General features: G+C 40.2%; 1 protein-coding gene across 1 annotated transcript; it reads right to left on the bottom strand.

The window, feature by feature from the left end:
• Nucleotides 1–2,039: 2,039 nt before the first annotated feature.
• On the bottom strand, nucleotides 2,040–15,082 carry NMUR2 (neuromedin U receptor 2). Its single transcript, XM_028106490.1, has 4 exons — nucleotides 14,357–15,082; nucleotides 8,164–8,248; nucleotides 5,429–5,554; nucleotides 2,040–2,311 (listed from the first exon to the last, which is right to left on the bottom strand). The coding sequence occupies exons 1-4, from the start codon at nucleotides 15,080–15,082 to the stop codon at nucleotides 2,040–2,042; spliced, it is 1,209 nt and encodes a 402-aa protein (XP_027962291.1).
• Between the last annotated feature and the right edge of the window lie 844 nt (nucleotides 15,083–15,926).

Below are 15,926 nucleotides of genomic sequence, written 5' to 3'. Positions count from 1 at the left end.
ATTTATTTGACAGAGAGAGACACAGCAAGAGAGGGAACACAATCAGGGGGAATGGGAGAGGGAGAAGCAGGCTTCCCACCAAGCAGGGAGCCTGATGTGGGGCCCGATCCCAGGACCCTGGGATCATGACCTGAGCTGAAGGCAGATGCTTAATGACTGAGCCACCCATGCGCCCCTGCTGAGTCTTTTCAACCTAATCCTCAAATGACCCAAGGATTCTGCTCATCAACAGAAACCATCACTGGAGGATTCTGATTCATTCAAGTTGGCTTATAATTAGCAAAGAGATTTAAAAATATATATATTGAATCACTTTGAAGACGATTGTTCAGTTAGGAAATAATGATGTCAGGGACCAGTACCCCCATTAACAATAGGATGGTTCATTCAATTTAGGAAAAATTCAGAGACTAAAAGCTGGAACTTGTATGTTTCAGCATCAGTAAGAATCTGGGATCGGGAAGAGCCTTCTTGTACTGCAGGCACTGCAGACATGCTCTTATAATCACAACTGGTTAAATGGCCAACTGAAGGTCAGATATCCCCATCAGAAACAGAATCTTAGTCTTTTGGCTCTTAATGTTCCATTTGGAGCTGTTCTTTGGCTCAGCACATTGGAATGTGAAGTCAACTCACTCACCACATATTTATTGAACATCAACCATTGTGACAGATATATTGCCAGGATTCCAGCAATAGCAAAAATGAACACAAGATACTTCTTGCCTTTGACAAATTTACATTCTGACAAAACAAGAATATAAATCCCTGAACTACAAAGCAGAGTGAGGTAGAAACTTAAGAGAGAGACTGACAGAGAGGTCAGATACCACATCTATTTGAATAAATCAAGCAGGGTTTTATGGAGGTACCACACTGAGATGGACATTGAAGGATGGGTAGGAGAACAACAGATGGAGCCTGGAGATAAAGAGGGCATTTTCTAAGTAAATATGTGCAGCTGGGACAGCTGGAGCATGTTTCCATTAGAAGAGCAAGTAATCCATTTTGAATAGAATATACATTACATTACATGTGATGACATAATAGAAGATGAGTCTGGAAAGTTGATTTTTCTCATATGTGTGAAGACTGTTATATAGTTAATGAAAGATTTAGTAAGTAAAAGTCATGGGTTTGAGACCAGTAGTTACTATTTGACTTGGGTTTTTTCCCAAGATAGTAGACCATGTTTATGGTCTATCTGTTTATGGAGTAAGACTTTAGAAATCTATGTATAGAGCAAACTATGAAAACAGCTAAGTTTGTGTTTGGAATATTTTATGCCTCTTTTGACCCTCTACCATAGACTTCTCCCACTTTCCATTCTTCTCTAAGTAGAACTTGGATCTGATCCCATTCTGGTGAAGAATGACTGAGAATGAGTTGGGGATCAGGAAGGCGGGAATAATAGTTCTAAGAAGCATCCCTATATTATCAGGAGGACTCTTTGAGTAATAGGTTTCAAAACCCTAATGAATCACATTATAATGACAAAATATGAGGCAGTAGGATAAATACTTTGCTGCAGAAGGACATTGACATGAATCCCTCAAATCATGTAAAGTAGCATAGCATCTACATGTCTCCCTTTTATGTCACACAGGGGCCATCGGTTGTGAGAGTTACAGCCTACCTCAGAGTGTGGATGACTCAGGACAAATTATTTCCCAAAGTGAAAATTACTCAAGGTATAGGTACTGATTGTACTTTACTGGTCATGAAGGTATTGTACTTTACTGGTCATGAAGGTATTGTACTTTACTGGTCATGATTTTTATTTTTCTTTCCATGAACTAGTGAAGGGGCATGAGGCAGTTAGGATAATGGAAAGGTAAATAAAAATCATGAGGTTCTGGGTTTTAGATCCAGTTTTAGTAGCAATTTGTTTAACAAAGAAAACCCACACACATTAGAAATGGGTATATAAGTTCTAAGACTCATTCCACATCCCTACTCTCATATCAGAAGCCATAAATTATGGGTGTCCTTCCCTACAGTAAGGCAGCATAAAGGAATGTCAACTCTGAGCATTCCTTTTATGGTGCCTGTCCAGCACAGAGGGTTGTGGGCAGGTGAGAGCTGCGGATAGACAACCGACAAGGAAACTGGGGACCTGCATCTTCAGTCAGGTCCACAAGGTGACATTCTGTCAGGAAGATGTTCCGCTGGGCAGGTGGCCCCTGTGGGTGGTGCTGGGAGTGCCCCTGTTTGCTAGGAGAGATCACATTCCAGAATGCTGCCCGGAAGCGGCGAGAGAGTAGGTTATAGATAATGGGGTTGACGGCTGAGCTCAGGTAGAAGAAGACACCTGGAACACAGGAGATTAAAAAAAGAGACACACTGAGGAGAAATTGAATGAGAGGCATGATAGAGAGAAGCATAAATATTTAACAAAGACCTCGAATCCCTGCGACTGCCTCTTTTGGAAGTAATAATATATAAAAGACTCTAATTGAGAATACAAAATGCTCTGAACGGATCTACCACCTGTGTATTTAGGAATCAAACACAGAAAGATTAAAGAGTCTTGCGAAAAATTTAGGCTGGTATGGGATCTCTCTGAGATGCTTGGCAATTTCCTTTGATCCCCACTTGTTTAATTAAAGAACATGCTCTCATAGCACTAATAAGAGATGCTTTAAGTATCAGAGGAAAGAGAGATGTTTTTATCTCATTGGAGCTTTGCTTAAACTTATAATTTGAAACTGCAAGTAATAGAGGAATGGTAAATCAGTTAAGGCATAGTCCCTGCTGATATTTCTTATGATGCTAACTATCTCTTCAAAAAAATATTCCCCAATGCCCCTTTCTTACCTAGCCTTTCCCCTTGATGGCTCTTCCCACCTTCCAACTTTATTAAATAACTGTATTTTGCCATTTGTTTTCTCCACCGAATGCCTTGCACACTGCCATTTTCCTCTTTGGTATACACACTTCTCTTATTACTATGTCCTATTTTATTTCCCCAAGGCCCAAGATGGGCCTAAGGTTGAGAATCGGAGGACTTTGTTTATGATCTCGGCCCTTGCTTGTTCTGTGACCTTAGATGGATCTGGCACTACAATTCTTTTCTCTGCAAAATGGGAGTGGGAAAACCATCCTAACCCACCTCCCTGGATTACTGTGAGGATAAAGTTGAGATGCTATCCACAGAGGGACTGAGAATGGCTAAGAATATAAAATAAGCGATAGGTACTGTCAATAACATATTCATGGTTGTCCTCTTTTCCATAGTTCAGGACATACAGAGTGGCATATGCCCTATGCGCAGAACTGGGCAGGGAGGAATACAGAAGAAGAATATTTCTGTGGACTGTTAATTCATTCAATAAATTCTTATTTAGTGCCAGAAACTTTGAGGCACATTGGTAGGTAGTAGATTTAGACTTTGTTCTCTAAGGACAGGGAACAGTATTACAGAGAAATAATCTATGCCTAACTTTAGCAGTTGACAAAAGAACAATACCTGTTAAGAGCAAAATATGTGATACTAACAGTCATCCTGTGGAAATTCACATGTAGCATAAACACAAGGATATAATGATCATGAAGGATTTAATGATGGCTAGTAATTGAACACTGACCAGCCCCTGAAGCAGGCAGGAGATAGTTGGGGAAGAGAGGAGAGAGCACTGCAGGTAGAAGGCATAGCCTGTGCAAATGTGCAGACAGGAATAGTTATATTATGCAGGAATAATGCAGAATCCGCAGAACTCTCTAATTAAGCAATTTGACAAATGCATGGTTTATGAATGGAAATACATAACTTGATGAAAAGGGAAGTTGGAGGCATTTTTTTGGTAGCATTTAAGAGGTGTAGATTTCAGCTGGTTGACAGTGTAGGGAAGAGAAAGATGATATTTTAACAGGAAAATGTTAATATAAATGCTGTAATTTGGAAATCTTAAAATGGTTGTCTTGATGCATCTGGAGATGTAGAGTCAACTAGTCAAGTCTCATGTGATCTCGTGCTGTTCTCCAATTTATTTTATCACTTCCGTTTTTCTCAGCTTAACCACAAAGATAAGCTAAGAGCTATAAATATTTTTGAGATTTCACCCAGAATTCATAATTAATTTAACATGGAGGAAATTACTAATGTCCAGGTATAAACTGTTCACAAGCCCTGCTGAGTACAAAAGAGAGGGTGATTGAAAACAGGTAATATACATGGCATTCAATACTCCTATGAACACTGTGGTCTTTGCTTTATGCACATGTCGAGCTTCCCATGCACAAGTTGCTCTTCTCTTTCTTCTCTGGTGATGTCTCTGATAATCCAAAGAGCCTGTAGAACCAGCCAGTGACTCACCGAAGTGGAGGGACAAGGTGGTCTGCACCTAAGTCTAACAGTCACACTAGCTGAGAAGGAAGGACATGGGTGACCATTCTTTGTTCCTCTTTGGAGTAAAAAACCCTGAACCTGAAGTTGGGTGACTTGGGTTGGAATGCTGTTTTTACCATTTGCCAGCCAAATGACTTTGGGCAGGTGAGTTCTTTTTTGTGGAACTGTTCTTTCAGCTGTAAAATGGTGATGATAACATCTACTTGTTGTGATGATTACAGAAAGATATGTAGTATTGTGCAGCTTAAAAAGCTATTATTTCATTTACTTCTTACCGTCAGCCTATGGGTTGTATAGAGCAGGCATTATTGTCATTTTACAGTTGAGGAAACTTTGACATGAAGGAGGCCCCATTCTTCAGATCACTCTAAATATTAATGATGGGAGTGAGATGCAAATCCAGGTCCTCTGATTTAATGACCTTTCTACCACTCTTTCCACCAAATTCCATGGTTTCCTTCACAAGCAGCATTAAAGTAGCTTAAAAAGAAGGCTTTCATGGGCGCCTGGGTGGCTCAGATGGTTAAGCGTCTGCCTTCGGCTCAGGTCATGATCCCAGGGTCCTGGGATCGAGTTCCGCATCGGGCTTCCTGCTCCTTGGGAGCCTGTTTCTCCCTCTGCTTCTCTCTCTCTCTCTCTCCCTCTGTCTCTCATGAATAAATAGATAAAATCTTTAAAAAAAAAAAAGAAGGCTTTCATAAGGATCTAACACTTGCCGAAGATAATGAGATTTCAGGGATTAAACATCCATGTTTAATTAATAAGAACCAATTCAATCATGTGGTCATTGGAAGTAAAACAAAGGAATCACCTCTTAGACCATTTTCCTGCTGTAATCATCATACTTAGAGTTGAGGTCTTCAATAAAGTAGCATCTAAAACGCTGATCTGGTATATTTCTTTTGGACCCCTAACATACCTACTTGATATATGAATAAAATAAAAATCAAATGTGTTCTTTATTATGTGGTGGGTCCCCATAATCATAGTATATCCAATAGAACCTATTGCTCTATGCAAGATGATGCAGCTGCAGTTACCTGAACACATGTGATGCAACGAAACCAGCCAAGATATTACCTGACACCACATGGATGAGATTGAACTCAGCAGCCAGGGATTCAGTCCATTCCTCCACAAAGCTGAAGAAGAGCCGATCAATGTGGAATGGGGCCCAACAGAGAGCAAACACCAAGACCAAGACAACTGGAAAAGGATGATGAATGAGAGAGCAAAAGACAGTCAAAGGAATGTATGCTTTGCCCACTCTGGGTATGCAATGCCCACTCTGAGTCCATCCATTCCTTCTAACATTCCTCCCCTCCCCATCTTTCTTAAGCTATCATTGTAATGGACCATCTAGATCGTAATGAGACTTTACATAGAATATTTACACATGAGAATGAATTGTATAGGATTTAGGATCAGTTTTCCATACGCTTGTACAAGATTTCTTGTATAATTTAAGTGTACTTCGGAACACTTAAAATAGTATTGACTTTATTCAAAATTCTGAAAACATTCTATTGTGGAAAATATGTTGCAAGAAGATTGTTGGAACCACATAAACTGGTTATAGAAATAAAGTGATTGGGTTCAAGCAATTAGTATTTTTTAAAGTCATAGATTGATAACAAACTATTAATGTAGGATATAGTATAAATGTTGTATGAATTTATCTTGTTACTCTAGAAATAATTAGAAACTTCTGTGAATTCAGTCATTCTGTAAGGGGTGGGAGGGACATAAAGAAAGAGAAGAATCATGAGCATAATATTGCTTTACGAGCATCTTTTGATTGGGATGGGGATGTGTCTATTATATTATAACTTTCTAGATTACAGATTTCCTTCCAATTACTTTTTATTTTTATTTTGAAATAATTATAGATTCATAGAAATATACTATTGCCCACGTTTTTTTTTTGTTTGTTTGTTTTGTTTTGTTTTGTTTTTTCAGCTCCCAAGACAGAGATTAATGCTACCATAGTTTCTCTTCAGGGCATTCAATCTTCACCAATATAAATATGTAAATATATTCTTTCTCTTCTGAAGTTATAAAATACTTTTATTTCCCAAGACATGATGCTTGAGATTTGCCTCAGAACAATCTTGTAGGGGCTAAGGGAGAGATAGGAATATAGATGAAACAAGATTAGCTATGAGTTGATAATGTTTGAAGCTGGGTGATGGGTGTTTATTTTACAATTCTCTGAACTTGTGAGCACATTTGAAGTTTCCAGAGTAAATGGTACATATAGTTCCTGTTAGCAGTAAACATATTCAGAGTAAATGGTCTGCCTGTGTGGTATAGTTGCAAGAATATCTGAAAGATTCTTCTGAGTTTACCCCCCAAAGAAAAGTCCCTAATCTGCTCACTATTGCCTACTATTCCCTTTAGTTAAAAATTTAATTAGTGTTGGGCTGCCTGGGTGGGCTCAGTAGGTCAAGTGTCCAACTCTTGATTTTAACTCAGGTCATGATCTCAGGGTCAGGAGGTCGAGCCCCTCATCGCTCAGCGGGGAGTCTGCTCTGGATTCTTTCTCTCTCTCTGCCACTCCCCCCCCCAGTGCTTTCTCTCTCTCTCTCATAAATAAATCTTTAAAAAAATGTAGTTACTGTTAAAATTGAACTCTACCCCCCAAAGACAAATACTTTATCGTATATTTTATCACTGTGACTTTAATGTGAGTGCACTCTTTTTAGAGCAGATGATGATCAAGGAAAAAGGGAGGAGGGAGATAAGGAAGACATGAGATTTCTTAATAGGGAAAGTCAGATGCCAACAGAAGCTAAACAATTTCCAAGAAGATGAGTATTAGACAAATTTTAGGGACTTCACAGTTTTTTTGTTCATAAACACGGCACAGTTATAGTGCTTTATATGCGTATTAGCCTGAAGGATTTGTTTCTTCCAAACCTTAGGTTTTGACTTGGGAAGTTTATTATAAATCTCCTTTCTCATCAATATCTCTCATACCCTAGTGTAGGATCATATATTTTTATAACATTCTCTTGGGAGAGTGTAGATCAGTGCCTGGATTTTTAAAATATCTTATCTATGCAAAAGAGTGTACTTTTTTATATAAAATGATACAATATTATAGGCGGGATAACTGTTTACTCTTGGCCAGGTGTTCTTAATCTGGAATTAAAAGATCCCAGGGAGTCCAAGGATGGTTGTCAGGAAGTGCATGATCCCCTGAAATGGATTATAAAATGTTTTGTGTATGTATATTTGTACATTTTGAGTGTAGAGTCCACAGCTTTCATCATATTTTTTAAAAAAACTTATAACTCAAAATAGGTTAAAAGTCACCTGCTCATTTTATTTTGTTTTATTTTTTAAGATTTATTTATTTATTTTAGAGAGAGAGGCGGGGGAGGAGCAGGGGGAGAGGGAAGAGAATCTTAAGCAGACTCCTTGCTGAGCACGAAGTGGACTTGGATCTCCATCTCATGACCTGAGCTGAAACCAAGAGTCAGACACTAAACCAACTGAGCCACCCACGTACCCCTCACCTGCTCATTTTAGAGAGGAAAAGTAATGCTCAAAATCTCAGAGAGTGAGATATATAGAGTGAGATTTATGGAATACCACACAGAGTGTATTACAAGGATGCAATTTAGTGCATTGTTTGAGGGTTGAAAACTAAAATAGAAACAAAACAGATCCTAGGAGCTTGGGAAAAAACAAGGTTTTGATGATATGTTTCAGGAGAATTTTGATTCTGATCCCAGCAGCACTTTCTCAGTACTAAATGCAACTCCTTTGCTTTCACAAACAAACAAACCCGCACAAAGTGGAGGACTTACACAGCATTTTGGTGACTGATTTTCTGGCTGGTCTTTGAATATTTGCAGTCACTTCCTCCGTCCCAAGGAGTTGGTCTTTCTTTAGCTGCAAGGGAAGTGGAAAAAAGATACTAAGGGAGGGAAACATTGTTTGCTTCCGTCAAGATCCCAGAAGCCTAACTCTAACACTCATTTTGCAGACAAAAATATGGGAGTTAAAGAAACATAAGAATTTGTCAAATGTTTAACAATGAATTGGAGGTGAAGTTGGATCCAAGTCACCTAACTCAACTGGATTGATGGTTGTGGCTACATTGCAAAGCTACCATGTATCATATGCTATTCTATAGAACCCTAGTTATGCAGTATATTAATAGATATTCCATGAGAAGTGTGAAATCTAAAGTAAAAAATGTTAGGTAGGCTTTTTCATTCATTCATTCATTTATTCATCCATTCAATAATTATTAGAAGAGAATCCCTCTGCTATAGGGTAGGTAGGCACTAGAAAACAAAATGGATATTGTTTCTGCTTAATAAAGTTTATAGTCTTTTATTGTGGGTCTTCTCAGGCCTTTAATGTGCTTGACAGACATTATGAACATCTTCTTGGGGTTTTGTGTATCATCCTTACCCCATCCCCACCTTCCACACCCCACATCTCCCATCTCAGCCTCAAGGGAGATAGTGCTTCTTTGACTCAACAATATCCCCTCTGACCCAACCCTTTTCAGTGGAATCTCTAGTATATCTTGAGGAGCACAATTTGGGAAAATCTGTGTTACTAATATTACTGATAAGAGTGCCTATGTTTCTGAGTTTAGATGTTAAAATATATTCATCCTGTTGCAAGATGTGGTGATCCATGAAGAAGTATCTAAGAATATCAAATATTAACACTACATGTGCATGCAGTTTTCCCTACCCTGTTCAAGTCCCATCTACTCTAGAAGACTGGTGGCCACTGTAGCCCATTTTCTTCTCCTTCCTCTGAACTCCCATAGCACCGAAGATTGCATCATTCACCTAGCTGTAGAATTTTCTTCTCTTTAATTGACATATTTTTAGTTTGGGGGGATATACAACCAGATGAAGAAAGCTTTTAAGGACTCATGATAAACTACCATCAAGCATCTAGAAGATAGTACGGTATGTATTTGTGATTGATTCTCTAGCATTGATTCTCTTCTCCTACCAGTGGTACCCTGATTTTGCTTTAGGGAATTTAGTCCTTCTGCACTGTTAGTCATTAATCTGGATGGGAATGATCCCATCTCCAGCTCCAGGTTCGGAACATGATCAATGCAGCTATGATCCATCAGTCACAGTGACTGCATAATTGGGATCAAAGCGATTTCAGATACTTGCTTGTACTTCTAGGAATGGAAGTTTTATTTCTCTTTCACTGGGAGCCTTCTTGTTCTCTGCATGTGAGTTCTGGAATACAAGAGCTATTTTTTTTCCCCACCATGAGGAAAGTGCTTGGAGCCACCAATGGCCTTCTGTGAGGATCTTGAGGTTAAAATCAACAGTATAGAAAGAAGAGCAGAGAAACAGAAATAAAGCTAGGTCTTTGAGAACGTTGTGTGTTTTATGGGATTAAACTTCATCAAGAGCCAGCTCCACCTCTTGACTTCTCAGGTCTCTACTTCCCATCATATTTTGCCAGATGGAGTTGGGGTTCCTTCGTTAGCACTGTAGAAACTTCTGACACACTGATCAAGGGCATCAGGTGGAAAGAAAGTTCAACTTACTCTATATAGTATTGGGTAGATATATGGAAGATGTATTCCAATTCAAGATAAAAAAGAGATTGCTGTGGTTATGTGCAACAGTGGAGCAAACTGCTTTAAGAATCAGGGAGCTTCCTGGGCTGGATGGCATTTTTACAGAACACTTTAGAGAAGGTATTTAAAATTAAATAAGACTTGGACGGGAGGGTCATTAAAATTTGCGCCAAAGTTCAACAAAAGAATATCTTGTCTCTCTAACAAACATGTTAGCTCCTAGAAATCAGGTAGCTCTTGGGACCACATCAGTCCTGACGCATCCACTTGAATGATTAACAAACCTGACCATCTGTCTCTGAATATACTGGTGCTCTCTACATACACCTGTGTCTTCACGAAGTGAGGGATTAAAGTTTCTGTGAGATTTGACTCTTCAGAGGTCACCTAGAACTTGGAAAGAAAGAAGGGAAAATACTGTGCAGTTATTAGGAATAGATGGGATGAAACTGAAGATAAGAGGTTATAAACATAATGTAAAACAAAATAATTCAGGTGGAGCATTCATCTCAGTGCTTGGCACGTGATACTCAGTAAGTTATATATAACTATGGTCATTCTGATTATTGTCCTTTTATTCGAAAGACATCATAAAAACTGAATTTTGAGGAAACAGTGTTATTTATTTATATCTGTGGGCCCACTCATGTGGATTACTGAGTCCCTTTCAGAAATTCTCTTTCTCATGGTACTGCTCACCCATAAGCAGCACTTGTGTTGAGACAAAGAAGCAGCCAGATGCAGACAAAAAAACAAAACAAAAAACCTTTATGTTTAAGGTAAACTGCAAATCTTACTAAATCATCATCAATTAAATCTACTAAAGGTTCTAATTGTTTCAGACCATTTTTAAAAATTTGTCATTGTTACAAGATAGTTATCCCAGTATTTGATTTCAGTCCATAATTAAGAAAAATGAAAAACTATTGGGATCTCTTAGTCCCTTCTGTGGGTGGGTTTGACAGTTTTCTTTGGTAATTTCTCTACTTCAAGGAACAATTTCCTTAAATCAAACATAAAGCAAACAGTCCATACAGTTCTTTCATGAACAGGCTTTCTGTACAGTGTAGTTTGCAATGAAAAGAAAATTATAAATGTATTAATCATTGCTTACTTTTCAGCTTCTGTAGGTTTTAGTGATACAACTAGCCAAAAAGAGGGAGAGTGAAAAACTGAATATTTATGCATTGTATACATGATTTCAGCAGAATTTGAAGGAGGTGATCTAGTAGAATAGAATCCAAACAATTTGTCTAGCCAATATTAAATACTGCTTTATGTTTGGATACTTTTATTTCCCTTCAGATGTCTAGCAAAGTAGATACTCAACCATTAAGTATGCTATCCACTTCTGAACTTTTATTTTAGAAGTGAAGGTACAAAAGGAGTGAAAAATTGTGGTTACTGTATAGGAAGCTCAGAGACCTTCCTACCCCACTCTCCTTAGCTGTGTATAGGTGATAAAAGGTGAGGGGGGAGGTCAATGGGGCTGACTCCGGTTGATATATTATGCTGATCAGTTGTTTATATGATTATAATAATTCCAGCAGATGTTTAGTGTGTGGAGACTAAGCTTCAGAATAGCAAAATATAATCCTAGCTTTTGTGTAAATATTTCTACAATCTGAACAAAATCTGTTTATTTGAAAAAAATTAGTGCAACTCTGGCATGGCTGGATTCTGCTACAATTCATAATCCATCTTCTTCGATTCAAGTGTTAATGCTGCATGCAGAATTACAAGTAGTAGGTGAGAGCTCCAAAAGAACTTCCTCTCAGAGAGAAAGAAACTTGCCCCGGGGTTGTCTATTTTCCCTCTCTAACATGTTCTAACCTTGGAGAGCAGCTTAGTGGATACTCGTGTGCTGGAATGATGAAGCAGCCCTGAATGCTCAGCTTTGAGCACACATATGGGCTCCCCTCCTTTCTTGGTCCTGGGTTTTCATCAGTCTTAGGGTTTTTTTGCCTTCTGAAGGCAGTGAGTGCCAAAGTCAATCATAACTTTAGATTTGCCAAGGGAGTCAATAACTTAATAATTATCAGATTTGCTTAGTCTCTTTTAAATCTCCTAGGTCAAGAAGCTCTTCAAAATAATGTTTCCAACTCTCTTGCTTTCAAAGGTAGAAAAGCTGAAGTCCAGCAATGAGTAAAATAATTTAACTTCATTCATTCGTTCATTCATTCATTCATTCATTCAGATTACAGTCTAGTTGGAGAGAAATAAATTAAGGAACCCACAAGTATAGATTATAAATTGTAATAAATGCAATGAAGGAAAATCACCAGGAATCATACCACATACACAGGGACCAGGTGCAGCTAGAGAGTCAGGGAGTACTGCCCTGAGAAAGTGTGGGTGAAGTATGATTTGAAGGATAAGTTAGAGTTAAAAAGCAAAAGGGATTGTGATGATCAACAGTAGGAATATTTCAGGCAATGATATAGCAAAAAGGTACAGCATTTGCAAAGTCCGTGAAGCCAATAGACTAGGGCCTATTTCTTCTGACTGTTAGTCTACAGATCTTTAAATTCCTCTAGCAGTGACTTACTAAGCAGATAGTTCCTTCCCTGGTGTCCTCTGGGTAATAGTTCATCCTTCCTGAGAATAGGAATGTTATGAGTTGCACTATACACACAAAGCAAACTAGGTAGTTTCTAAGCTTTTGTCTGAGCTATCACTTAGCTCCTGATACAAGGTGGCTATAGGTTCATGACAATAAAACAAAGTGAAACACAAGGTAATTGGTCGGGGGTAGGGGTTGTGTGCTTCCTACTCAAAGGTAAATACTTCTTCCAAATTAACCCAAGACAAATGATTGGTTGGTGTTGGACAAAATGGTATTGGTCAGTTTGGGGTGAGATTTCTCATAGGGCTTATGATATTTGGAATCATGCAGAAGTCCTTTCCCTCCAGTGATATACACAGGGCATCCTAAGACACTGCAAGCTAGTCAGGGGTGACATGCGTCTCTCGGTATAGAGGGGCCAGCCCTCCAAGAGGAGTTTGGCAAAACTCTCTGCCTGATTAAATTCACTCCTGTGTTCAGACATCTGTGGTTCTTGGAACTTGTTCTTCCTACTTGGACTGTGCTGCTCACCTTGGGCACAGCAGATATGGAAAAGGACCACTGAGGGGCACTCATTTCTGACATCCCCTTTCTCAGAGATGCACTGAGATGGGAGTACATTAATTGTCACAGAATACGTGGTGGCAGAGCTGTCTGGAAGCAGATGATGTGAATGTGATGTATGCTTTGTTTTCCCTTCATTTATAATTCATGTTGCTCCTGCTCACAGATTTTTTTTCTCCTTTTTTTAAGTTATCACAAACTGTTAGAGCTATCAGGAGCCTTAGATATGATCTAATGTGACCTTTGCATTTTATAAATGTGAAAACTAACTCCAGGAGAGAATTGTGTGGCTTGCCTAAAAGTGTATTTTATGTGGGCTTTAGACCTGGGAGTCTAAATGGTCCCAAGACTGCTTCCTACACAAGCTGCCTTCTTAAATGGGCATAAGGCTGTCACAGTTAGATTTCATCTCTATGAACCTGGATGCAGAACATACCAGGAGAGGAATTATATAGGCTCACTACTACCCTCAGCAAAAGTAGTTTCTCTCAGCTAATTTAGATCCTAAAAAAGGGGGATAAAACCAGTTTACCACCATGAGTATAGGCACCTCTAATTATTAGGTATGTTGCAAACTAAGTGGTAGTTTGTCATTCATCTCAGCTATCATTCAGTCCCACTCTCTTCTACTCTGTCTCATATGCTCTGGTCATGTCCTTGCCCTTCAATTTCCACCTGATCGAGAGAAGTCCAGGTTGGTCCCTCTCAAGCCATATTTTTGCATTTTAGCCTGGTATTTCAACCAAAGGGTCAAAGTAACCATAAGGGACAGTGTGACTTTAAGATTGTATGTCTGTCTTGGAGTACAGGATAGGCAGAGACAGCTTGTGTTATACTCTGGCCAAGTCGGTCCAGAGGAAAATTTCAATGCAGGCAGTAGATGGGGGCAGGAGACAACAGGACGTGGGACAGTCCCTCCAGGGGTGGCCACCTTGTGCTGTTCAAAACAAGGCTCCACCTCAGACCTACGCAATCAGAATTTCCCAGGGGGAGGGGCCTGCACATTGATACCCACAGTAAGATTTCTAGGTGATCTGTAGAACTCCTAAGTTTGAAAGCCACAGGCCCAGAGGAAGAGTAATGGAAGGTGAGTTAAAGGAAATGGTTTATAGTTGTGGTTAGTATTTGCCCAATTTTGAGACTACTCCTTTAACTTCTGTTTCCCCTCTAAGCTCATTCTGTTTTTCTGTATACTTCCTTCATTCTGAATTTCTCCAATTCTAAGTTTTTCCTCTGAACTTCAAGTCAGTGAGAAAAGAAGGGATGCTGCCCTAAGCCAGCGAGCTTGGATACTCACTTTGAGCCCCATAAGGTAGTAGAGGACACTGATGACAATCATGGGGAGGATGTAGAAGACGAAGGAAGTGACCTGGATGATGAAATTGTAGATCCATATGGGCTTGATGACCGCACAGGTGGCAGAGCCCGGGACCAGGGACCCATTGGGGAAGTAGTGGACCTTGATGCCGTGAATGCTGGTGTTAGGCAGAGAGAAGAGAACAGAGAAGCCCCAGACGATGCCGAGGATCCTGAGAGCCCGCCGCCGGGTGCACTTCAGCTTGGCGCGGAAGGGGTGGAGGATAGCCACGTAGCGCTCCACGCTCACCGTGGTGACGCTGAGGATGGAGGCAAAGCACACCGTCTCAAAGAGGGCCGTCTTGAAGTAGCAGCCCACGAGTCCAAACAGGAAGGGGTAGTTGCGCCACATCTCGTAGACTTCCAGGGGCATCCCAAGGAGCAGGACCAAGAGGTCGGAGACAGCCAAGCTGAAGAGGTAGTAGTTGGTGGGTGTCTTCATAGTCTGGTGCCGCAGAATCACCAGGCACACCAGGAAGTTGCCAATGACCCCCACTACAAAAATCAGTGCATACACTGCAGTCACTGGGAAGAAGAAGTGGCTGCGGGGAGGTCCATACAGGAAGGCCAGATAGTCCTCGGTGCTGTTCAGGTATTTCTCGGATGGATCTTCCAGTTCCTGCTGGTGGATCCAGGAATCATTCTTGTGTTTTTCCATCGCTGACATTAAAATGCAAGACCTGAGACTCCTCTGATATGAGCCTGTGTCCCAGGCTGAGCCAGAAAAGAAAGAGAAAGCAGGCAGGAAAGCACAGACTCAGGGGAAAGAGGGGGGAAGAGTGTGAGTACTTCAGTAAGGTTGGGCTGTTCAGACCCGGATCCCTTTTGAAGAGCTAGAGGCCCCGCCCCTCCACAGGCTGTGGCCCAATGAGTGTGTGTCAGACACTCAGCAAGAGGACTGCTGGGTGGGAGAGCTGGCTTCGAAGCAGGGAGCTGGAGAGGAGGGGGAGACATTTCCCTGAATTGGAAGGAGCTGGGAAAACAGCTGACACAAACGGTGATACCCCACCTTAAATACGCTGTTTGAGCAGTGCATTTTGCAGAGTTGTGGAAATCCGGGTGGAATACAAATTAAAGTTCCAGGGTCTTGGGCAGGAGAGTACACATTTCCATTGATCCTTGTCACCTGCCCAGCGTGACAAAAATGGGAGATCAATAGATTTCTGAAGTTACCTTGTTCTGTTGGAAATTCAGGGCTTTCTGGGGAAAGTATGATCAATGTGCCCTTTTTGGTTTGATTGCATCCACAATAGAATCCAAAGCCTGTAAGAACACTTGCACATCATCTAGCCCTGCCTGTTGTCTGTCACTTCAGTGTCTTTTGGCAGTGCTTTCCTGTCCCAAAAGGCAGTAGGGTTTAGAATCGGGTACATCCATAGTAATCCCGTAAGATGTTGGGAACGTTACTCAAATTCTGCCAGCCTCATTTCCTTATCTGTAAATTGTAGATTCATTCACTCTATTTCATTCAACAAATGCTTCTTGAGGATTCATCATGTACTGGGCAATGT

The sequence above is a fragment of the Eumetopias jubatus genome, unplaced genomic scaffold (genome assembly GCF_037043125.1).
Source record: "Eumetopias jubatus isolate StellerSeaLion01/CBP00866 unplaced genomic scaffold, mEumJub1_p1.0 scaffold_5, whole genome shotgun sequence".
Taxonomy (NCBI): Eukaryota; Metazoa; Chordata; class Mammalia; order Carnivora; family Otariidae; genus Eumetopias; species Eumetopias jubatus.
The sequence above is the reverse complement of the archived record's forward strand: the minus strand, read 5'-3'. Positions and strand labels throughout refer to the sequence as shown.

Bases quoted from the DNA above. Each gene is read 5' to 3' on its own strand.
- NMUR2 (XM_028106490.1), bottom strand. From the start codon at position 15,082: ATGTCAGCGATGGAAAAACACAAGAATGATTCCTGGATCCACCAGCAG. The intron at 8,249-14,356 runs GTGAGTATCCAA...CTTCCCTTGCAG, and splicing joins ACTACCTTATGGGGCTCAAA to CTAAAGAAAGACCAACTCCT. The intron at 5,555-8,163 runs GTAAGTCCTCCA...ATCCTTTTCCAG, and splicing joins ATCAGTCACCAAAATGCTGT to TTGTCTTGGTCTTGGTGTTT.